Below are 25111 nucleotides of genomic sequence, written 5' to 3' on the forward strand. Positions count from 1 at the left end.
TGATCTGTGTGTGTGGGTTTTCTGTAGATTTCTGTTTCTAGGTTACAACAAGTCCCAGTATTCACTGCGCAGTCCAGTCTGTTGTCATTAGTGTCCTCCATGGTGAACTTAATGCTCAAAAGGATCTTCAGAAAACACCATGTACCTGTTCACTTCAAACCCACCAACACACTGAGACAAAGACTCATCCACCCGAAAGACCAAACACCTAAACACAAGAAGAGCAACATAGTGCTTACAGTCCAGTGTAGTGAAGTGTTCAGTGCTCTACATTGGAGAAACCAAACAGCCTGTACATGCTCCTTAGCAGACTCCAAGCACGCTGCCTTATTTCTAGACGTAAGAAATGGGTTCCTGCATGCATCTTCCAGATAGATTAGATTTATGCAGACTACACTTCACTGTGCAGATGTGGACTTTGTCAGGTCTTCTGCTCTTTGTTTGGGATTCTTACGTAGCTCTCAAGCCAGTTTCCTAGCTCCTCTTTCAAATTTTTTTTCTTGGTCTTGTCACAGTCTCCAGCTTTAGTTCCTGTTCCTGGCTTTTATTTTGTAGTCCCTCTTCCTCATTTCCTGTTTCATAGTTCACCACAGACAGACTGAATACATGGGTCACGTTGTGACTGAGCCCGATTTTAACCAGAAAGTCAATGAGAGATTTTCAGACCAGAAGGAGACGAAGCCAACGTACTTGAAGTACTGTTACCAGGTCGTGTTCAGCAACCTCCCAGCGAGTGGTGATAGTGGGGAATTAATTCAGGACAGTGGCATATTATTTTACCCTAAAACCATTATCAGGAGCAGACAGCAGCTGACAGATGAGTCGGCTGGTTGCTGAGGTGACTAAATGAGTACTGCCACAGATCTACACAGAAGTTGAGATTTAACAAAAACACAAATTCAGAGTAACTTCAGTTCTTCAGCCTCACAGAGCTGCAGGCATGACTACAGACTGGTCTGTCTGGTTTTCCTGCCTGGACAAGTGACTCGTCATTCCAAAGATTACACACAGAACATCCTCAGAGGAACACACACCTTTCTTTCCCTCTGTGAGTACACTCATGTTTGTTTGGTTTTCTACCTTTTTTTCTTTCAAAATGAGCAGAATCCAAATTCTCTGCCAGCAAGTTTGATTTGTTACTGTTCCGTTTGTGGTGTAACCATGATCAGAGTTTGAGTACTACATTTGCATAATTTCAAGCCTTAGGATGTTGAAAGTATAAATAACCATAGATTCAGTTAGTTGTGTGCCGACTTCCTGTCTGTATTTTGTCAAACTCTCCCCATCAAAACCAGCTGAATTCGCTGTTAGCAGCCACAACATTACTACTCCTGGTCTTAATAATGTTACAGCATGATCAGACCCATACACAGCAAAATGTGATACACTGTGTACAAAAGTGGTAGAAGTACACAAACTCAGTACGCAAGTAAAAGTTCAAATAGTTGCATAACAAATCTCCACAAAAAGTAAAGGTACTGAGCAGAAGTACAAAATTAAAAATATTTCACCCATGTATATACAAAATATTGTGTGGGTGGGTTCAGATCTGGCTGACACACCTTCCCTGACATGTCACACACAACTTTCTTCTTACTGGTTCCATTAGTCTGGAAACAATCTCAGAGCTTTAGTTCGATGTGTTGCTCATAATATCACAAACTTAATTCATTATACTGGTTTTATTGGCAAAGGCTGTTTCATTTGTTATACGTTAACTTCTTCATTGTGAACATTAAACTTTAAACATTTTATGATCCAAACAATTGTTCTCTAAAAATGACTGGGAAAGTCAGGATCCAACAAAAAGGTGGTTTACCAACATTTATTGTTGTTGCAAAGACACTTTCAGTATCTGTAAAGACTTTCTTACTGTACTTAAGTACATTTTTTATTTATCTGTACTAAAGTAGATTTCATTAACGGAAAATGTGACTCTCTTCACTAAAGCAGGTACAGGCAGGTATAATATTAGTTCCTCCTTTCATGTTTTTTAAAACCGATTATTTGACATAGTAGCAGTTCCCGAAGTTCTCGAAAACGTTTCCTGAACTTTGCCTCCTCTGCTCCTTCTGTCTCTGCCTTGCAGACAAATTTTGTACAAATTTAAACTAGAGATGATCAATTAAATGCATGAGTAATTTTCTCCAAGTCAACAGAAATGGTTTGATTTGAAGATACTTTACTCTACTTTTTTACTTAGTAAAATATTTTACTTGGTTTTCAAACTTCACTTGTGAATAAAAGTTATTTCTGACAGGCTGTTTGAAATTAATGGCATAAAGCCACGTTTTCCATTAATGTTCCACTCACAGGCAGTCTGGGATTAATTAACCCAGTCATTTCTTTAAGTCTTCAGACTGAGTTATGGACTCCTTATCCGGTGGGATGATGGAGGTTGCAGCGCTGGGGCGGCCTTTTGGCCTCGGGATGCTGTACGACTGCCGCAACGACTTACTCGTCCCTGGTAAGATTCCATTGAAAAACATGCTTGATGCTTCCCAACTAAATCTTCAGTATAAACCCTTGAACAGTTTGTAAAGGTTGGGACTTTTTTCTGGGCGAAGCATGGCTGAGGCCTAAAAATCCCCTGAGCATGTTCACTAACACGCAGTAGCAAAGTTTTTTTGGGTTTGTCTTTCTGAATATGTCACTCGCTGTACAGGACCAGGGATCTAAAGTTAAGCCATTGATTTTTAACATTTTAAACACATAGCTAAATCATTCAAGCATGTAGAAGAAAGCTAATGTGCTCCAAAAGTTACTAGAGAAGTCACCTGGTGTTATCCTCTACATCGGGTAGGCAGCAGAGACTATTTGCTATAACCTGAAATAGAGTATGCACTACAAGCACAAGCATTTTTGATGATTAGCACAGTTTTATTTAGTTTGACTCTTGACTGGCAGCTAACATAAAAATAAAGCTCAAAGTCTGAGCCGTTTTTTTCAATTGTGACAGCACAGCAAGATGATATGTTCAGTAGGAGATGTAGCCTGCAGTGAATGTGTTTGCCTCCAGTTTTCCTATTGTACCTTTAGCTGACACCATGATGTAGGCCACAAAAAGACAGAGGCCAGAAGTCATGAGATTACATCCAGGTTGGTGTCTATAGCGTTTTTTTGGCTCTGAAGCCCTTTGTAGCGGTGCTCAACTGACTTATATTTAATCACCCCTAAAATATTATTATTATTAACAAACTTTGCCATATTTCTATTTGACACGGGGGAAATCATCACAGGTTCAAATGATTTAAGTGCATCTTCCTATGCACCTAAGTCTCTTAAGAAAAAAAAATCCTTTCTGCTCTTTCTTGCACTTGCATCTCGTGAACTGTGAACACTTTTCTGATAGGACTTTGCTTTGATGTTTTCTTCTTGACTTAGACTTTTGCTGCCTTGTACCTCACTTGTAAGTTGCTTTGGATAAAAGCATCTGCTAAATGACTAAATGTAAATGTAAATTTTATCACAGGACAGACAGTCACTGTTTAACTTAACTGAATGCACTGTGGTACAAAACTGGAAGGAACAAGGAAACCATGCAAACACCACACAAAACTGCCACAGCTGGCAGCTAGATAAGAATCAAACACGATAGCTGACTGTTTCTGGAAAAAGTAATTTGATTCTTGCTTCTTTTGCAGGAATGACACTGTGGGACCATGGTGACCTGATAAAACATGTTGGAGAAAGACCACAGAACTATACTGATTTTGAGATAGTTGCATCTGACTCAATTGAGGACAAATCTTCAGCACTAAATATTGAAGCGTCACTTAAAGCAAGTTTCCTGTCTGTGCTTATACATGTTAAAGGATCTGCCAAATACCTGAATGATAGTAAAACTTCCAGAAATCAGGCCAGAGTTACACTGAAGTATGAAGTTACTACAAAGGTGCAGGAACTATCGATGAATCATCTTGGAAAAGACAAAGTGAAACATCCATATGTGTTTGATAAAGGTTTAGCAACACATCTAGTCACAGCTTTTCTTTATGGGGCACAAGCCTTCTTTGTCTTTGATCGTGACGTGTCTGAAAAGGAAAACTGTCAAGACATTCAGGGTAAATTCAAAATGATGATTGACAAGATTCCCAGCATTGCTGTAGGTGGTAAAGGTTCCCTCAAACTGGAAGACAAGGACAGAGCAAATGTTGAGAATTTCTCCTGCAGATTCTATGGAGACTTTTCCCTTCAGAAAACTCCTTTGTCCTTTCAAGACGCTGTAGAAGTCTACCAAAGTCTGCCCAAACTGCTGGGAGCCAACGGGGAAAATGCTGTACCAATGAAGGTCTGGTTGTTGCCTCTGACAATTTTAGATTATTCTGCTGCTAAACTTGTCCATCAGATAAATTTAAGATTTGTTCAGGATGCGCAGAGAGTCCTAGAAGAACTTGGTGAGCTGGAAATCAGGTGCAATGATGCTTTGAGAACTATCACTGTCCAGCAGTTTCCACAGATTGGTGAAAAACTCAGAGGATTTAAAGAAAGTTGCTGTGGATTCAAGCTTCAATTCCAAAAAGACTTGGCAAAGAAACTTCCATCTATCAGAGGAGGAGGAGAAGAGGAGACTGTGCTTGCAGAGATTGTGAACAGGAGACATTTTTCTCCATTCAACAACAGAAACCTGAGTGAGTGGATGAACTGTAAAGAGAGAGAAATCTACACCTTAACGTCTTTTACCAACACGATGAAAAACACAATGATCGTCCCATCTCAGAATCATCTGTACAAAGAAAGTTTCCGTGTAGAACTTGTGTGCTTTGTTTTCACCTCACTGGGAAGTCCTGACCTGTACCTCTCAGCTCTATCAGAGTACTTAAAAGGAAGAACCAAACCAGACGACCCTCAACATCCACATACTCATGATGTAGAGGAGGGACAGTGGTACAGCTCAAAAGAAGCATTAGATGAAGTTAGGAGTAAAGCAAAGCTCTTCAGTGATTTTGCAGAGGCCAACAAGGAGAACCAGAACATTAAGTTCCTGACAGTGGGTTTAAAGGATGAGAAACAGAAAGGTTCAAGCATCTACCTTTATAAAGATGGATTTTCTGTCAGTGAGAACTTTGAGCCTCCTTCAAAACCTGAAACTGTGACAGTCAGTGACATAAACCACAACTGTGTGACACTGAAGGTTTCTCCACCCAGATTTGGAGCAGAGAACATCAGCTCCTACTCTGTTGAGTACTGTGTCAGTGGAGAGGATGGATGGCAACGAAAGACAGCATCAACACCTGGAGAAGTCACAGTGAGCGATCTGAGGCTCAACACAGAGTATATGTTCAGAAGCAGAGCAGTGACCTCAGTAGGTGTTGGACCAGCCAATGAAGTCAGTGGTTCCATTAAAACCTTACCCTGCAGTCCTCCTGGAAAACCTAAAGTTGAAGCAGACTCCACAGAGATATCAGTTAGCTGGGAGAAACCTGCTGAGCTTGGACAGGATGTTCACATTTTGAGCTACATGGTGGAGTACGCTACAACAGACAACAGGGTGAAAGAGGAAGATCTGGAGTGGAAACAAATGGTGTCAACAGTTGAACATGTGATCATTTCAGGACTTCAGCCAAAGACAGAATATGTTGTCAGAGTCAGATGTGATTGTGGTGAAGTTGGCAGAAGCAAGGAACACGTCAGTGTTAATGTTTGCACAAAAAAATGTTCACATCTTGCAGAAGTTCTCAGATGTACAAGCAACAGGATACATTCAGAATTTCCCTCAGTTTACAAACTGCCTTTGAATAAAGAAATGTACAATGAAGGTTATCAGAGATATACCTTTGGCAAGGAAAGCTTGAGGCAAAATCGCAGTATTGTGCTTTCTGGGTCGACCAGATCAGGAAAGTCCACTCTGATCAACGGAATGATCAACTACATTGTTGGTGTAGAGTGGAAGGACAATTTCAGATTCCGAATAGTTGATGAAAATCAGTCAAGGTCACCAGCTGAAAGTGTGACTTCAGACGTCGCTGTGTATAAAATCAACCACCAAGACGGCTTTAAGGTCCCCTTCTCACTGACGGTTGTGGACATACCAGACGTTGGAGAAACAAGATGCATAGAAAGACACAAGAAAATCCTAGAGCAGCTTTGTAGGCTCTTCTCTGTTGAGCATAGCATCAGTGAAATTGATGCTGTGTGTTTTGTAGTTCAGACTGCTTTAGCAGAACTCACACCAACACAGAAAGATCTGTTTGATGCTGTTCGCTCAATCTTTGACAGAGATGTTACACAAAACGTCAGGGTTCTGGTGACGTTCACAGATGGACAACTCCTTCCAGTTCTAGAGGCCATCAATGCTTCAGGTGTCCCATGTCCCAAAAGAGATGACGGGCTGCCAGTTCACTTTAAATTCAATAATTCAGCTCTGTTTGCACGCAACAAATCATCAGGGGCAAACAACACAGCTAGTGATGATGACACCGATGAAGATGTGAGTTTTGAAGAAATGCTTTGGGAAAGAGGAACAAAGCGCATGAAGAGGTTTTTTGGTGCTCTGAATGTCATGGACACTAAAAGTTTGACCCTGACAAAGGAAGTCCTCAGAGAAAGACAGCAGCTGGAGAATTCAGTTGAACAGTTGCAGGAGCAGGTAAAAGTTGGGTTTGCAAAGCTCCAGGAGATAAATGAGACAATTCAAAAACTGAATAAGCATGAGGCAGAAATCTGCAGAAATAAGATCTTTGAGTTTGAAGTCACTGTGACAAAGCCTGTTCAAGTTGATGTTTCATCCACTGAAGATTTCTTCACCAACTGTCAGCAGTGTCATATGACTTGTCACTATCCTCACGGTGACGACGGTAAAACAGGCTGTGCTACACTGGGCAGTGATGGCCGCTGTACTGTTACTGGAATGTGCATTTCATCCAGAAGTTCAGGTGGGATCATAAAAACGTAACAGATAAACAAAAAGTAAAAGAACTGAAAGAAAAGTACCTGAAAGCTGCAGAGGCATTGACTGAAAAACTGAGGGCTGAACATGATCTTGTGCACATTGAGTTGAAGAATCAGTTGGAGAACTCTGCTGACGTTCTGAACAGACTCAAAGAGGAGGCACAGAAACCAGATCCTCTCACCACTTCAGAGTATGTTGACCTCCTCATTGAGGGAGAGAAATCTGAAGGCAAACCTGGATGGAAGCAACGGGTTCGGTATCTGAAGGAAATATTACCACTTCGCAAACTTTTTAAAAGATTTTTTCAAATCCCTCAGTCCAAAGGAAGAGATCTCTCTGAATAACATACAGTCAGGTTTGTGCATATTTGGACAAAAACACAATGTACTATTTTAGCTCTGTACATCACAATGGACTGGAAATGAATCTAGATGCTTGTGTGTGAGAAGCTTTAATGTAAAGGCTGCCGTGACTCTATTTTCAATAACAGTGTAATAATCTTGTCTGGTATAGTGTGAAACCAACCCCTTGTGTTGGATTTGGTAACAGCCTGTGCTATAATCTGTAACTAAGGCACAAATTGAGGGTTAGGACACATAAATTAGTTTAAGGTTTGGATTTAAAAACCTCTCCAGTCAGACTGCCTGATGTCAGCAGGCCAGTTATTCCAAAGGAAAAAGGCAACTAACAGACAAGAGCCCTGCAATATAATATTTAAGGCAATCAGACAAGTATGAAGCTCTTCAATTGAAAAATGTGTCATGTCGTCAGAAGCACCATGAAATATGACCTGACATGAATATGAAGCCAGTAAAGTGAAAATTTTTACAGCAGCATTTTGGACCATTTGCAGACTTGCTGAAGTTTTAAATCGAGCAAATGGGCGTGTTGACAATTTCTATCAGACAACTTTCTAAACTTTTGTTGGTGTGTTTAGCAGTTTCTATAGTGAGAACACCTCTGACTCAGACAATGTCCTGCTGTATGTCACATGTGTAAAACTATCCAGACACTGCCTGGAGCTGGTTCTCTCGACATTGTCCACAGTTCATATGTTAAGGAGGCTCAGGATTCTTGGCTGTCAAGCTCTGAGAAGTGAAACAGGCAGGAGTTCAGGAGTTACTGTTAGTTGTTGGAACTGGTTTCGGACTGGGCCGATGACCAGCAATTTAGTTGCTAATCTGAGAAGGATCATCTGCCTTCATAGGAACCTACAGCTGAGTATCGTCTGCATAAAAATGTAAATTAATTCCATCACTGCGTATGATTTGGCTGATAGGTGAGTTATAAAGAGAGAAGAGCAGAGGGCCAAGAACTGAGCCCTGAGGTACTTCAGAAAATGCTGATGTGGCATTAAAAGACACATTGTGTTCTTACTGATAAGCAAATTTTTTCCGGGCAGGAGCCCATCAAGAGACTCCGATTTCTTTTCAGTTCGGTTTAGGAGTAGAGTGATCCATGGTGACACAAGCTGAAAAACTGGGAGTCTATAAATAAAATGACTGTAGTTTTTACACAGTTAATGAAGGATTTTTAACCAAACCATTAAAATAAAGCTGACAGTCTACAATTTGTTTCATTTCAAATCCATTGTGGTGGTGTACAGCATGATTTAAAATGATGTCTCTGTCCTAATCTCCGTGTGTGTGGTGTGCAGTTGAATACTATTTCATGTGTGTTGTCTGCTGAGCATTACTGGAGGTGCTGAGCCAAAGCAACAACACAGAGAGCAACAAAAACAGTGGGTTTTAGCCTGTGGCTGTGCTCAAAGTTCAACTTTCCCTGATCGGATCACGTGTTCTTTACTTGTAATTAGCTTGAGATAAAAACATCTGCAGAATGACTTGATGTAAGATCCATTTTGTGCATTAACTGGAAAACATTCTTTATAATAAACCTTCTTTTGTTTTTGTTTTTTACATAAATATGTATAAAGTTATTTCATTGCAGCCAGTTCCCAGTGATGTTAACTCTGCGGTATCAGCTCTGCTGTTAGTTTAACATTTAGAATCTATTAAATCATGTTATTGTCTCCTAAAGCTAACGTGCACTGACGTGTGCTGACTGGTTGAAACATTTCCCACAGACATGGCAGCTGAAGGCATGTAGACCTCGTTCCATGTCCTGTGGGGTGATCCCTCCCCCTGGAAGACTGAGACATCATTGCAGGAAACCATATCTAAATGTTGTTGTGCCTAAATTCTTGTTGTCTCTTGACTTCTGATGTGTCAGGTTTTCTTTCTTTTGTCTTCCAGGACTTGTGTTAGGATTTGTAACGGGCTAATAACTGCATGTTAGAGGTAGCAGCCAATTCATGTTTAAATAATAATGAATAATAATCTGATGGGGCTGCAACGTGCTTGCGACTGTGGCACAGGAAGGTAGAGCGGTTGTCCACCAATCACAGTTGTTGGTTCAATCCCCGGCTCTTCACATGTCAAAGTGTCTTTGAGCAAGACACTGAACCCCAAATTAGTTGCTCCCGGTGAGTGTTGGCCAGCTGCATGGTGTATGAGTGAGTGTGTGTGATTGTGAGTGTGAATAAGAAGCAGTGTAAAGTGCTTTGACTGCCAATAGGTAAAAAAGCGATTTATAAGTGCAGAACATTTACCATTTACATTTACTTGAAACTTCATTTCCCACTTCAGCTGATGCTGTAAGCCTGGTTTCGTCCAGTCGAGGGCCGTCTCAGGATGTAGCCTCTTAATCACAGTGTGATACATGTTGAGCAGGTTTACAAGCAGTTTTAAAACATGGCAGGTGGACAGAGGACAACAGAAACTAGTCAGAGACGACTTTCTGTGATAATGTTATGTCCATAGCTTGTTTGAGTCCTGATCTCAGCCTCTGTATGAAGTCTATGAAATGACCCCAGAAATATTCAAAATGAGTAAAAACAGTCACACAGTGCTCACAATGAGACACAACCGTGACAACATCTATGTTGACCTCTTAAGGACAGTTTTGTCTTTAACAGTGGACATGGATGACTTAAAGGCCTTTTTACTTCTTTTGACCATCACTGGGGATATAGCGCAGTTATTTTAGCATCTGCATCTTTATTGAAATCCCCCTGAATTTGTGTATGTGGAATTTACCCATCAGACATTATCTAAAGGAGGGAAATCAGTAGTGAAGTGCACATTCTCCCCTTGGACTTTTATTTTGTGGCCTCTTCTCCCCACTTCCTGTGCCTAGTTCTATTCCTTAGCTTTGCGTTCGTTATCCCACATTGTTGCACCTGTTCCCCTCACTTTTTAAGTCCAGTCTTCCCCACACTTCACTGCCAGATCCTTGTCATTGTTTAACTACCAGCCTGCATCCTGAACTCTTGGTTTGCCTGATTATTGCAATCTTGACTCCTGTTATACTGGACTCTGTGTATCTGCAGCTTTGGTCTGAGGTTTGGTTTATGTTCGTCCTGTCTCCTAGTTGTTTTTCTGTGTGTATTTTGAGGAGGCTTTTTTCCTTGTCTTTTCGTTAAAACTGCAACTGTGTTTAGTGGTTCATTCCTGCCCCACATTTCTGTTTCATACATCTTTTAGTTCCTTGTTAGTTCCTCCTTGGGTCCCGTAGTTACCGTGCAGATTTATGTCCAGTGCTGCTTGTTCTTTGGGTTTAGACTAGTTCACTAGTGTTTAGGTTTCTCTGTTATTTCTCCAGTGTTGATGTTTTCACCCACCGTCTGGTTTTAGTAGTTTGTTCCTTATCCATGTTTCTTCTGTTAGGTGTGATTATGCTTAATTACTCCCCTTAGTCTTGTGTTCATTCTGGTTTAAAGGTTTATGCCTTCTGTTCTGTTGTCTTATCCCTGGGATCAGTTTACTCAGCTTTTCCATGGGCAGTCATGTTTCACCTTATAGCCTCCTGTTAGGAGCGATTTCTGTTCCTTGTTGAATTTTTATCAAATAGTTTTTTTGTTAGTTCAGTCACTTGCACAGTCTCCTCACTTGGGTCCAAGCTTAACCATAATCCTGATAGTATCTCTCTGACTTTGTTGGGAACAAAGAATTTATTGTGTTCAGTCTAAATCTTCTCGAAGTTAAAAACTGGAAAAGTTTGCTTCCATTTAAAGACAGTTTTTAGAATAACCTCATTATCACATTAAGACGTTTGTTACAGGAAGTTTTACGGACTCTGATCTGTCATCCAGGAAATCAGTGGTCACGTAACTAAGACGTAGCTTGATTAATTATAGATATAGGTAGTGATTTTAATAAAACATAAAACACACATTCAGCTTTCACAGATCAAACAGCGCATCGCCCGCCCGTGAGTCACGTGACCCACTTTACTTTCCGGATTAAACGGTCCACAGCTGCTGGAGTCGGTGAAAATCGCGGCAGTCAGCAGCTACGACCGCTTCAAAAAGGACAAAAACAAGGTAAAAGACTCCGAAACTACATTGATGTTATGCTGGACACTGGTTCTGTGTGAGCTGCCAAAAACTCTGAGCGACCAAAAGCGGATAAATGTCGCTTGATGAAGGAGGGACAGACGTGGACATGGACCGCTGGGTAAAACTTCAACCTACACCGACCACAGACACAATCTATAAGACATATTTCTATTCATAATTACTATAATTGATAAGAGGGGAACAGACTATGACGCAGCTCTTTGATGGGACACAGACGTGGTCCATGGGTGGACTGGTTCATTTCAGAAAGCAGAGAGCAGATGTCCTCCTGTTCCTTATTTAACGTTTGTCCTTTTTGTTAACGAAAATTGGGTTTCTGTTTGATAAATTGTTACTCAAAAATGACAAAGTCACCAGAGTCTTGTTAAAAGGTTTTTCCTTGCAGCAATGAGTCAATACACGCACAGCAAAAGTACAGGACTGATTGTCGAAACGGTTACAAACACTTCTTTATATTCTCAACAGCGTTGTTTCCGCCCTCTGTTCTATCAGCAGGGAGCAATTCCAGACTGTGTGTGTAGCAGTTCTCTCTGTTTAATAGTATCTTGCCTGTATCCACTAAAAGCAGAAGCAGCAATAGAACCAATAATAAAAGACCTCTTACAAGCAGGAGTAATTGTGGAATGTCCACACTCCCCATGTAATACACCCTTGTTTCCTGGAAGGAAAACAGCACCGTCCACAGGATGACGTATGGTCCAGGACCTACAAGCAGTAAACAAGGCTGTAATACCCCAGCACCCATTGTGCTAGATCCACATGCCTTACTTAATGAACTATGGCCAGAAAATAAAAACCTTCAGTTTGTGACATAGGTAACGCCTTCTTCTCTATCCCCATGCACCCAGGTAGCCAATTATGGTTTGCTTTTACCTATAAGATGAAGAGATGCACATATAGTAGATTGGCCCAAGGCTACTGTGAATCACCAACCATTTTCTCACAGGCAATGTCAGCCAACTTAGCATAATTCACTCCTTCCAAGGGCAGTTTTGCTTTATGTAGATGACATCTTGCTGGCATCTCCAAACCTCGAAGACTGCAAAGAAGACACATTAGCCTTACTGAACCTACTTGGAGAACCGGGACATAAAGTTAGTCAACATAAATTACAACTATGGCAAACTACTATTAAATATCTGGGACACAACCAATCACAGGAGTGTAAACATTCAGATGAGCTAAGGAAAACTGCCATCCTACAAGCTGCAAACGCTCGGACTAAAAGACAGATGAAGTCAGGGCTAATTTAAGATGTCCCACTGTCGGCTTCAGAGCCCATTACCTGGACAACGGAGGCAGAGAGAGCCTTTGTAAGTGTAAAACGGCTACTAGTAATCACAGCTGTATTGGGGTTAGCAGACTACTCCAAGTCTTTTGTCCAGACTGTGGACAGCAAAAGTACAAGGTTTACTGCTGAAACAGTTACTACTTTATATTCTCAAAAGCGCCCTCTGTTCTTATCAACAGGGAGCAACTCCACACAGTATGTGTGTGAGTTGAGAGCAGTTCCTTCAGTTAAATAGTCACTCGTCTGTAACTCACAGGGCCTGCAGTTTTAGTTAGCAGCTCCAATAGTTTAACATCTTAAACAACTGTGAATGTCATGAAACAGAAAAAGAAACCACTGGTGTACTGAGCGACATCCACAGAAGCTGGAATCCTGAACTTTCATTTGATATCTAGATTGTAATCTTTAACCCAAATGTGTCAGTGCACAGCAACAACAAATGAATTAGCCTGCTAATGAAGGTTCTGCTGGACGGATCGTTCGTGGCCCAAACGTATCCCAACATTCTTTGTGTGGCAGCAAAGCCCGAGCAATACAATGATCCAAATCCCCATTTAAAGCCACATTTCCCATGAATTCAGTAGCTTCCTGTCTGAAAACAGACCCTTAGTTCGGAGGTTTTCTCTTTAGCTGTGTGCTCTCTCGTGCAGTAAATGCAGATCTTGGCCAAAAACTTCAGTTTCACGCTTTATTCTTCTCGCTGTCACGTTTACATTCTGATCTGACCATAGTTTAATAAAACTAATTTCACTACCTGCTTAAAATAAATAGTTGCTGAATGAGAGATTTTTACAAGGATGTGACTCTGATTTCTGGCATTTAAAAGCTTTTACTGTGTGTGTGTGGAATTGGCTACATAGCTCTGCTTGCTCATGGTTGTTGTTGAGATGCAGCCGTCCTGACATCAGCATCACACTCTGTCTGCTGCATCATCACAGCTCTGACACTCAACACTGTACCAGCATGGAGACATGTGTCTGCAGACAGAGGACGTACACCGTTCATGTACGTGGCTGCAGTTATTCAGTAATGTGTGTCTGCAGGACATTTGTTGTTTTCTGCACAACAAACAGAATCGACAGTGAAATCACACTGTTCTCATGTTGCCAAAAGGAAACAGCACAGGTCACGTTACCACAGCCTCCAGGGTCTGAGTCTGGCTGAGGACCTTTGCTGGATGTCTTACACCCTCTTTTCTCCCATGTTTCCTGTTCCTGCTCTTACTGAAACTATTGAATAAAGATATTAACTGACTCTTATAACAGACAGCAGAGGAGCCACAGAAGTAAACTAATGATCTGTTTTCTGTTTTGTCCACTTCAGTCTGAGTGATGGATCCTGAACCTGGTTGGACAATGGAGGTGGCCGCTCTTGGTCGGCCTTTCAGCCTCGGGATGCTGTATGACTGCCGCAGAGACTTACTGGTCCCTGGTAAGAATTCACAAGTACACAAGAACTACTTTTAAGTCTAGGCTTAAAACCTTCCTTTTTAATAAAGCATATAGTTAGTTGTAGTTATGCTGCCATAGGCTTAGACTGCTGGGGGACCCACCCCCCCGATGCACTGAGCTCCTTCCCTCCTCTTGACCATCTCTCCTCTCCTCTCATCCAGCAATTGTCACCACTGTATGTCATTAACTCTGTGTGTTCTCTCCCGTAGTTGTTTTTGTCCTCCTCTGTCCCTTTCTGCAGGTGTCCCCCGGCTTTGAAGCTGTGTGTCTTCCAGCGTGCAGCTACTGGTCCTACCAATCTGCCCGATGTTTTGTTATTGCTTTTTGTTGCTCTGTTCTTTTCTCTCTCCCCTTTCCACTCACCCCAACCGGTTGAGGCAGATGGCCGTCCACCCTGAGCCTGGTTCTGCTGGAGGTTTCTTCCGTTAAAGGGAGTTTTTCCTCTCCACTGTTGCCTATGGCTTGCTCCAGGGGGAATTGTTGGGTTCTCTTTTATATATCTTTATAATCTTGACTTTATTCTGTAAAGTGCCCTGAGATGACTTTGTTGTGAATTGGCGCTATATAAATAAAGTTGAATTGAAAATAGATGCTGATTTTTTTTTATTTTTTTTTTAGTTATACAATATTTGTTTGAACCTCTTTTACCTCAAAGCTAAACTCTTCAGGTTCTATGTTAAAGCTACAAATAATAACATTTCTACACTCAACAGATATACACTGATCAGCCACCACATTATAACTGATGCTCTTAATAATGTTAAAGAAAAGAATGAATGAATTCTCCACTACAACTACCACAGAAACTGCTGATCAGCTGGGATTGTTTTGCACAACAATCTCTAGGGTTCACAGAGAACAGTCTAAAAAAGAGAAATTATCCAGTGAGCAGCAGTTCTCTGAGTGACCATGTCAAGTTGATGCCAGAGAAAAATTCCTTTCAAATAGTAGATTTTTTATAAATGGTGGATTGTGAAACCTTCAGCCCTGCTCTGTTTAGATCATCTAGATGCCAACATGTTCAGTTACCTTCTGTCAGGTGAAGTTGTTAGCAGGTGTTGAGCCACTTCTCATGTTTAGATCCTTAACCATAATGTGATAAACTGACTGTCCTGATTACATTCAAACAATGTAATTCTAATATCACAGTGATGTATTCTGTGTTTGTGTGGACTTGGCTGTTTTAGACTGAGGTGTAGTTTGTGGTACTTACTCCTGGTTGTGTATTATGTTTAGTCCTGTTCCTATTTCTTACCTTCTTTCTGTACACTCATGTCAAGCTTCTCTAGTTTCCTTTATCATGTTCACTCTTAGCTTTTTCTAGTTCTCTTTGTTTTGTCTGTGCTTAGTTTCTTTTGTGTCTTAGTCCTGATCCTGTTTAGCTTTGGTTGTTCCCTTAGTTTAGTCTCCCTGTTTTTGAAAATGCATTAATTGTCTGCAAATAATATGTTATGTCAAGTGTCTGTGTATATATCTGTGCACCTATAGGAGGCAGCAGGGAGCTAATTTTCTTGTACTTTGAGACAAGAGAATTGGTGAATCGTGGATGTGACAGGTGACATTGTAGCTATTAAGTCTATAGTGACAGTGATGGAGAAGTTTCTAAAAAGGAAACATGCTAATTCCGAACTGGGCTCTGGACCAGAGTCACAAATTTTGACGATTCTCCCATTTTTCACGACATATCTGTGTGAGCTGAGCTTCTTAAGTCTGACTGCTATAAAAACTGAAACAAAAAGAGACTGAGAGCTGAGAGTTTCCACGACAGACGGTTCTTCATTTCCGGCCCAATTTCCACGCTGGGTCGCGGTGTTGGCTGGTTCTCCAGACTCCTCAGCCTGCACACATGGCTTCAACCACAAGTCTCCGCACACGGACTCTTCTACGTAGACAATTTCAATCTTTTCTGGGATCGTCCTCAGTACTTCAAGCAAGATGGACTGCACCCGAACTTTCTGGGATCACAGATGTTGACTGAGAACATTGTCCACAGCATCTCAGTCTCTGGAGACTGACAGACCATTGAAAACACCTGTGGCTCTGATGTGCTCACCTCTCCTGCAACCTCCGCTCCAACACCCGACAACATCCATAGGTATAAACAGCCTGAGATATTTATAGAATCTGACCTTACCAGCAGACAAAATGCAGCTCTTATGGATTCTAATTTTTCACCCAGGGAATATTATTATTTTGCTGAATGTTATGATCTTAACCACACTGCTATTTGCCCCATAGAGATTATGTCTGCTCCACGACCAATTAAACTTTTTAAACCAACAATGAACACAAGGGGAGTTAATCATAAAAACCTAATACAAGTTAAGACTACTGCTCATACTGAACCAAAACCCAAAACTTTCAAATGTGGATTATTAAATATCAGATCTCTCTCTTCTAAATCTCTGTTAGTAAATGACTTGATAAATGATCATCAAATTGATTTACTTTGTCTCACTGAAACCTGGTTGCAGCAGGAAGAATATGTCAGTTTAAATGAGTCATATTAATTATCATGTTCCTAGATGCACAGGCCGAGGTGGAGGAGTAGCAGCAATCTTCCATTCTAGCTTATCATTAATTCCTAGACCTAAACATAGTTATAACTCATTTGAGAGCCTTACTCTTAGCCTTTCACACCCAAACTGGAAAACTCAAAAACCACTATTATTTGTTATCATGTACCGTCCTCCAGTCCCTTATTCAGAGTTTTTGATTGAATTTTCTGATTTTTCTAGCTGATTTAGTGCTTAGTACAGATAAAGTCATTATAGTGGGTGACTTTAACATCCATGTAGATGCTGACAGTAACTGTCTGAGCACTGCGTTTAATTCATTATTAGATTCAATTGGTTTTTCCCAAAATGTAAATAAACCCACTCACTGTTTTAGTCACACGTTAGACCTTGTACTTACGTATGGAATTGAAGCGGATAATTTAACCATATTTCCTCACAACTCTCTTCTGTCTGACCATTTTTTAATAACATTTGAATTTACAATAACGGACTATATAGCAGTTAGGAAAAAATTCCACTACAGCAGATGTTTATCTTAAAATGCTGTGAATACATTTAAAGAAATTATTTCTTCATCTTTTTCACCACCATGTGTCAATACTATGGTGAGTAGCCATCTTACTCCTGTACAAATTGATTACTTAGTTGACGATTCTGCAGCCTCACTGCGTATGATACTAGATACAGTTGCCCCTCTGAAAAAGAAGGCAGTGAATCAGAGGAGCCGACCTCCATGGTACAATTCACGAATGCACATCTTAAAGCAGGCGTCACAAAAGTTAGAGAGGAAGTGGCGTTTGACTAATTTAGATTAGCCTGGAAAAACAGTTTAAAAACATACAAAAAAGCTCCGTGATGCCAGAACAGCATATTATTCCGCATTAATAGAGGAAAACAGGAACAACCCCCGGTTTCTGTTCAGCACTGTAGCCAGGCTGACTAAGAGCCATAGTTCTGTTGGGCCTAGTTTTCCCTTAACTCTGAGCAGCAATGACTTTATGACTTTCCTTACTGATAAAATTGTAGCCATTAGGGAAAAGATTCACCAGATCTTCCCTACAAATATTACAGATAGATTTTTATGTACAACAGCTCTAGAATCCTCAATAAGGCCCCAATCCATCCTAGCCTGTTTTTCACCCATAGATCTCACTGAGCTAAGTTCAACTATCGCCTCCTCAACATGTCTTTTAGACCCTATTCCAACCAAATTGCTTAAAGATGTTCTACCTTTAATAGACACGTTCATATTAGATTTGATTAATCTATCTTTAGAAACTGGCTATGTACCAAAGGCCTATAAAGTTGCTGTAATCGAACCATTACTTAAAAAACCCTGTCTTGATCCAGGTGATTTAGCCAACTATAGACCAATATCAAATCTCCCGTTTATTTCTAAAATCCTTGAAAAAGTAGTTGCAAAACAATTGTGATCACCTTTACAGGAATAATTTGTAGGAAGACTTTCAGTCAGGATTTAGAGTTCATCATAGTACAGAAACAGCACTGGTAAAAGTCACCAATGATCTTCTCCTCGCTTCAGATAATGGACTTGTGTCCGTACTCGTCTTACTAGACCTTAGTGCCGCATTTGACACCATTGACCACAACATTTTATTACAGAGACTAGAACATGGATTTGGGATTAAAGGAACCACATTACATTGGTTTAAATCTTATCTGTCAGACAGATTCCAACTTGTTCATGTTAATGATGAATCCTCCATGCACACAAAGGTTAGCTATGGAGTTCCACAGGGCTCTGTGTTAGGAACAATACTTTTTAATCTGTACATGTCACCTTTAGGCAAAATTATTAGGAAACATTCCATAAACTTCCACTGCTATGCAGATGATACCCAGCTCTATTTATCTGTGAAACCAGAAGATACTAACCAATTAGTCAAACTTGAAGCATGTCTAAAAGACATAAAGACCTGGATGTCCTACAATTTCCTACTTCTAAATTCAGACAAAACTGAAATCATCCTCTTTGGGCCTAAAAACATGAGAAATATGCTGTCTAACAATATAGTTACTTTAGATGACATAACTTTGGCCTCCAGTACTGCGGTGAGGAACCTTGGAGTTATTTTTGACCAGGATTTGACGTTTACGTCACATATAAGACAAATCTCTAGAACAGCCTTCTTCCACCTACAGAACATTGCTAAAATTAGAAGCATCCTGTCTCAAAGTGATGCCGAAAAACTGGTCCATGCATTTGTTACTTCTAGGTTGGACTACTGTAATTCCCTACTTCTGGGGTGTCCTAATAACTCTCCAAAAAGCCTTCAATTAATCCAAAATGCTGCAGCAAGAGTGCTGACTGGATTAGGAAAGAGAGATCATATTTCACCTTCACTAGCTTCTCTTCATTGGCTTCCCATTAAATTTAGAATAGAATTTAAAACCCTCCTCCTTACATTTAAAGCTCTTAATGGTCAAGCTCCATCATATTTAAAAGATCTCCTAGTTCTGTATCGCCCGATTAGACCACTTCGATCCCAAAATACAGGCCTACTTGTGGTTCGAAGAGTTTGCAAAAGTAGAATGGGAAGCAGAGCCTTTAGCTATCAAGCTCCTTTCCTGTGGAACCAGCTTCCAATCCAAATTCGGGGAGCAGACACCCTCTCTACTTTTAAGACTAGGCTTAAAACCTTCCTTTTTGATAAAGCTTATAGTTAAAACTGCTCACTCAACCTAGCTTTTCTAACTAGCTTATCTCTATACATTTACTTGTCACCACTGTATACCATTAATTCTATGTCCTACAACTTGTACGATGCTTTGTTGTTGCTTTTTTGTTGTTTTGTTGTTGCTGTTTGTTGTTTTCGTTGCTCTTTTCTTTTCTTTCTCCACTTTCCACTCACTCCAACCGGTCAAGGCAGATGGCCGCCAACCCTGAGCCTGGTTCTGCTGGAGGTTTCTCCCATTAAAGGGAGTTTTTCCTCTCCACTGTTGCCTAGGGCTTGTTCAAGGGGGATTTGTTGGGTTGCTTCTACATACTTGTGTAGTCTGGACTTTATTCTGTAAAGTGCCTTGAGATGACTTTGTTGTAAATTGGCGCTATATAAATAAAGTTGAATTGTTGAGGAAGAGCTTCGTGTCTGTCTTTCTCCAATTCCCACCAGGATATAAGGTCTGTGTAGATCCAAGCAGGCCCAGGTTTCACACTGAATGAGTAAAAATATTTTTTTCTTTGTGTTTATTTGATTCCTATTCAAGACAATCTGACAAGAATGACTTTATATTGATAATATAGGCTACAGAGTTTAATTTTTTTTAACACTTTCAGTTGATGATGTGCCTTTTGATTATTTTATTTTTATTTTTTTTGTGTGTGAAAAAAATGTACATTGGCTCAAGAGGCTGAAAAACACTGCAGTAGTTCATGTCCTCTTGCTCATGGTTTACTTCTTACTTCAATAGCTTGATTCACGTTTCATTCCATTTTTTCTCGTAACTATGTCCTTGTTTAACTTCCCAGACTTTCTTTCACCCTGTTCTGGTTTCATTTTTGATTTGGTTTGTTTAATGCTGGGTTTTGTCCTCCTTATTGTGTTGTTTTTTGTCCAATAGTCCCTTTTAATTATTTTCAGTCCTGGTCTCTGATCACTCTTGGGTTCACCTTTTTATCAAAATGGGACAGTTGGATCTGGCCAATTAGGACCCAGCAACAGGAGTGTAGAATATACTGTTTGTCATGTTAACTGGCCAAGTGACCCCTATTATTTCAGGGCCTCCGATGGAAACTTAGACCTCAGTCTAAACCACAGATCACAAACCACAGTGCCCCCAAGCCACAGAGCACCAGTGACCCTGAGTCTCATGCCACATCACCTCCAAGGCCTACTCACACCTCAGCTCAGGCCTAACAAAATAATTTCTTTAACAGAAAAACACATCTACTGTTTCTGGAAACTGAAATTGAATTTGATTTCTTTTTCTTCTTTTCTTGCAGGAATGACACTGTGGGACCGTGATGACCTGATTAAACACATAGGAGAAAGACCACAGAACTATAACGACTTTGAGATAGTTGCATCTGAATCAATTGAGGATAAATCATCAGCACTAAATGTTGAGGCATCACTGAAGGCGAGTTTTTTGGCAGGACTAGTTGAGGTTGAGGGATCTGCTAAATACCTACATGATAGTAAAACTTCCAGAAATCAGGCCAGAGTTACACTGAAGTACAAGGCTACCACAAAGGTCCGAGAGCTGTCAATGAATCATCTTGGAAGAGGAAATGTGAAGCATCCATATGTGTTTGATAAAGGTTTAGCAACACATGTAGTCACAGCTGTTCTTTATGGGGCACAAGCCTTCTTTGTTTTTGACCGTGAGGTGTCTGTGAAGGAAAATCATCAAGATGTTCAAGGCAACTTGAAAGTGATGATCAAGAAAATTCCCACACTTACCACAAGTGAAGGTTCCCTTAAACTGGAAGAACAGGACAGAGCAAATGTTGAGAATTTCTCCTGCAGATTCTATGGAGACTTTTCCCTTCAGAAAACTCCTTCGTCCTTTCAAGACGCTGTAGAAGTCTACCAAAGTCTGCCCAAACTGCTGGGAGCCAACGGGGAAAATGCTGTACCAATGAAGGTCTGGCTGTTGCCTCTGACAAGTTTAGATTCTTCTGCTGCTAAACTTGTACGTCAGATAAGTAGAAGTTTAGTTCAGCAAGCACAGAGAGTCCTGGAGGACCTCAGTGAGCTGGAAATCAGGTGCAGTGATGCACTGAGAACTACCACTGTCCAGCAGTTCCCACAGATTGGTGAGAAAATTAAATGTTTTAAAGAAAGGTGCTCTGAGTTCAGATTAGAATTCCAACAAACCTTGGGAAAGAAGCTTCCATTAATCCGAGGAGGAGGAGAAGATGAGACTGTGCTTGTGGACCTCCTGAAAAAGAGACATTCTTCTCCATTCAACAACAGAAACCTGAGTGAGTGGATGAACTGTAAAGAGAGAGAAATCTACACTTTAAAGTCTTTTACCAACACAATGAAAAACACAATGATCGTCCCATCTCAGAATCATCTGTACAAAGAAAGTCTCAGTGAAGAACTTGTTGTGTGCTTTGTTTTCACCTCACTGGGAAGTCCTGACCTGTACCTCTCAGCTCTATCAGAGTACCTAAAAGGAAGAACCAAACCAGACGACCCTCAACATCCACATACTCATGATGTAGAGGAGGGACAGTGGTACAGCTCAAAAGAAGCATTAGATGAAGTTAGGAGTAAAGCAAAGGTCTTCAGTGATTTTGCAGAGGCCAACAAGGAGAACCAGAACATTAAGTTCCTGACAGTGGGTTTAAAGGATGAGAAACAGAAAGGTTCAAGCATCTACCTTTATAAAGATGGATTTTCTGTCAGTGAGAACTTTGAGCCTCCTTCAAAACCTGTAACTGGGACAGTCAGTGACATAAACCACAACTGTGTGACACTGAAGGTTTCTCCACCCAGATTTGGAGCAGAGAACATCAGCTCCTACTCTGTTGAGTACTGTGTCAGTGGAGAGGATGGATGGCAACGAAAGACAGCATCAACATCTGGAGAAGTCACAGTGAGCGAGATGAGGCTCAACACAGAGTATATGTTCAGATGCAGAGCAGTGACATCAGTAGGTGTTGGACCAGCCAATCAAGTCAGTGGTTCCATTAAGACCTTACCCTGCAGTCCTCCTGGAAAACCTCAAGTTGAAGCAGACTCCACAGAGATATCAGTTAGCTGGGAGAAACCTGCTGAGCTTGGACAGGATGTTCACATTTTGAGCTACATGGTGGAGTACGCTACAACAGACAACAGGGTGAAAGAGGAAGATCTGGAGTGGAAACAAATGGTGTCAACAGTTGAACATGTGATCATTTCAGGACTTCAGCCAAAGACAGAATATGTTGTCAGAGTCAGATGTGATTGTGGTGAAGTTGGCAGAAGCAAGGAACATGTCAGTGTTAATGTTTGCACAAAAAAATGTTCACGTCTTGCTGAAGTTCTCAGATGTACAAGTGAAAGGATAAATTCAGAATCTCCCTCAGTTTACAAACTGCCTCTGGAAGAAGAAGATGTGTATGACAGTGGCTGTCGGAGGTACAACATTGGCAAAAGCAGCTTGAGGCAAAATCGCACTATTCTGCTCTTTGGGTTGATCGGAGCAGGAAAGTCCACTCTGATCAATGGAATGATCAACTACATTGTTGGTGTAGAGTGGAAGGACAATTTCAGATTCCGAATAGTTGATGAAAATCAGTCAAGGTCACCAGCTGAAAGTGTGACTTCACACGTCGCTGTGTATAAAATCAACCACCAAGACGGCTTTAAGGTCCCCTTCTCACTGACGGTTGTGGACATACCAGACGTTGGAGAAACAAGATGCATAGAAAGACACAAGAAAATCCTAGAGCAGCTTTGTAGGCTCTTCTCTGTTGAGCATAGCATCAGTGAAATTGATGCTGTGTGTTTTGTAGTTCAGACTGCTTTAGCAGAACTCACACCAACACAGAAAGATCTGTTTGATGCTGTTCGCTCAATCTTTGACAGAGATGTTACACAAAACGTCAGGGTTCTGGTGACGTTTGATGCTGGCCATCACCCTCCAGTTCTAGAGGCCATCAATGCTTCAGGTGTCCCATGTCCTAAAAGAGACGACAGGCTGCCAGTTCACTTCAGATTCAATAATTCAGCTCTGTTTGCACGCAACAAATCATCAGGGGCAAACAACACAGGTAGTGATGATGACACCGATGAAGATGTGAGTTTTGATGAAATGTTTTGGGAAATAGGAAGAAAGCATATGAAGAGGTTTTTTGGTGCTCTGAATATCATGGACACTAAAAGTTTGACCCTGACAAAGGAAGTCCTCAGAGAAAGACAGCAGCTGGAGAATTCAGTTGGACTGTTGTGGGAGCAGGTTAAAGATGAGTTGGCAAAGCTCCAGGAGATAAATGAGATAATTCAAAAACTGTTTGAGCATCGGGCAGAGATCAGCAGAAATAAGAACTTTGAGTTTGAAGTCACTGTGACAAAGCCTGTTCAAGTTGATGTTTCACCCACTGAAGATTTCTTCACCAACTGTCAGCAGTGTCATATGACTTGTCACTATCCTCACGGTGACGACGGTAAAACAGGCTGTGCTACACTGGGCAGTGATGGCCGCTGTACTGTTTGCCCAGGAAAGTGTTACTGGAATGTGCATTTCATCCAGAAGTTCAGGTGGGACTATAAGGAAGTCAAAGAAAACCGAACAGTAAAAGAACTGAAAGAAAAGTACAAGGAAGCTGCAGAGGATCTAAATCTTGTTTGGGCATTGACTCACAGACTGAGGGCTGAACGTGATGTTGTATTGGCTGAATTAAAGAAACAGTTGAAGAGCTCTGCTGAGGGTCTGAACAGACTCAAAGAGGAGGCACAGACACCAGACCCTCTCACCACTTCAGAGTACGTGAACCTCATCATTGAGGGGGAGAAATCTGAAGCCAAACCTGGCTGGAACCAACGGGTTCGGTACCTGAAGGGAGGAGGGCCATTTCTGAGCTTTTATGATCGATTGTTATTTAGACTTTCTCGTCTAACAATGCGATGGATTAAGTAAATTTGAATGTCCTATTGCATGAGTTATGATATGATGCTGATGTTCTGATGTTTCATACTTCAGTTGTTTCCAACCAACAGACATTTCCATCCAAAGGTCACACTGTTGCTGGTGATGGGTCATTACAGAACTGATTTCAGGAAACAGGAGAAAAGCTCAGCACTCTTCCAGGACTTTTCAGGTCCGTGTTTGTCAGGGGCTGAGCAGGTTGACATATTTTTAAAAAAAGGGTAGAATTTAGTATTTTAGTGAAAAGGATTTAAGGCTAATGAGGAACCAGTCCAGTCTTTTATTTGGAGGATCACCATCTCTGGACCAGCACAACTGTGACTCAAGATAAAGGAGAAATAAAGTAGTTTCATTCAAGATGTATTAACTTAAAGTATTGAAACAAAATGAATCAAATGTTCATGATACATGGACCAACTGAGGATGTCAAACAAATAAACCTAATACTTAAATCAAATATGCTGCTTTCTTTTAATTACGACAAGTTAAAAACTTAATGAGTGAAACCAAATGAGCTTAAGGTGAAATTGAGGGTGAGTGAAAACATTACCAAACAAATGAAATGTGGCTGAAGCTGCAGCCAACACATGTTGTCCAGGCAGGTTTTGGTCCCTGTGTTTCTCATATGACAACTTCATCATTTATCACTGTCACTTTAAACTATTCATATAATAGTTAGAGATAAAGTTAAATAAACTGATGAACAGGCTTCATTTTTTATTATATTGTCTTTTCAAGAAAATGGAGGCTACATTTTTTTCCTCACAGTGTAACTTGTCTTTGTGGTGGGGACATGTTCACTTAAAACATTTTTTTTGTCCTTCAGTCTTGTACAGTTCTATAATGACTGTCCAGTGAACTTGCTGCATCATCACCAGTGTATGAAGAAGTTCACCGTTTTGTCCACCAGATGGACACAAAGCTTCTAGTGAAATG

The 25111-nt window shown here is 40.8% G+C and overlaps 1 protein-coding gene across 4 annotated transcripts; it reads left to right on the forward strand.

The window, feature by feature from the left end:
• Window positions 1-1023: 1023 nt before the first annotated feature.
• Window positions 1024-24753, forward strand: LOC137098098 (uncharacterized). Of its 4 annotated transcripts, XM_067473926.1 has the most exons (4): window positions 1032-1048; window positions 2353-2467; window positions 13927-14034; window positions 20538-24753. In XM_067473926.1, the coding sequence occupies exons 3-4, from the start codon at window positions 13935-13937 to the stop codon at window positions 24164-24166; spliced, it is 3729 nt and encodes a 1242-aa protein (XP_067330027.1). In that variant the 5' UTR covers window positions 1032-1048; window positions 2353-2467; window positions 13927-13934; the 3' UTR covers window positions 24167-24753. The 4 variants fall into 4 exon arrangements, 3 of the variants coding, with proteins under 3 accessions (XP_067330027.1, XP_067330025.1, XP_067330026.1); XR_010910560.1 differs by lacking the exon at window positions 20538-24753 and having other exon boundaries at window positions 1024-1048; window positions 13927-15535; XM_067473924.1 differs by lacking the exons at window positions 1032-1048; window positions 2353-2467 and adding an exon at window positions 7239-11409.
• Window positions 24754-25111: the final 358 nt, after the last annotated feature.

Source organism: Channa argus, chromosome 14 (assembly GCF_033026475.1).
Source record: "Channa argus isolate prfri chromosome 14, Channa argus male v1.0, whole genome shotgun sequence".
Lineage (NCBI taxonomy): Eukaryota > Metazoa > Chordata > Actinopteri > Anabantiformes > Channidae > Channa > Channa argus.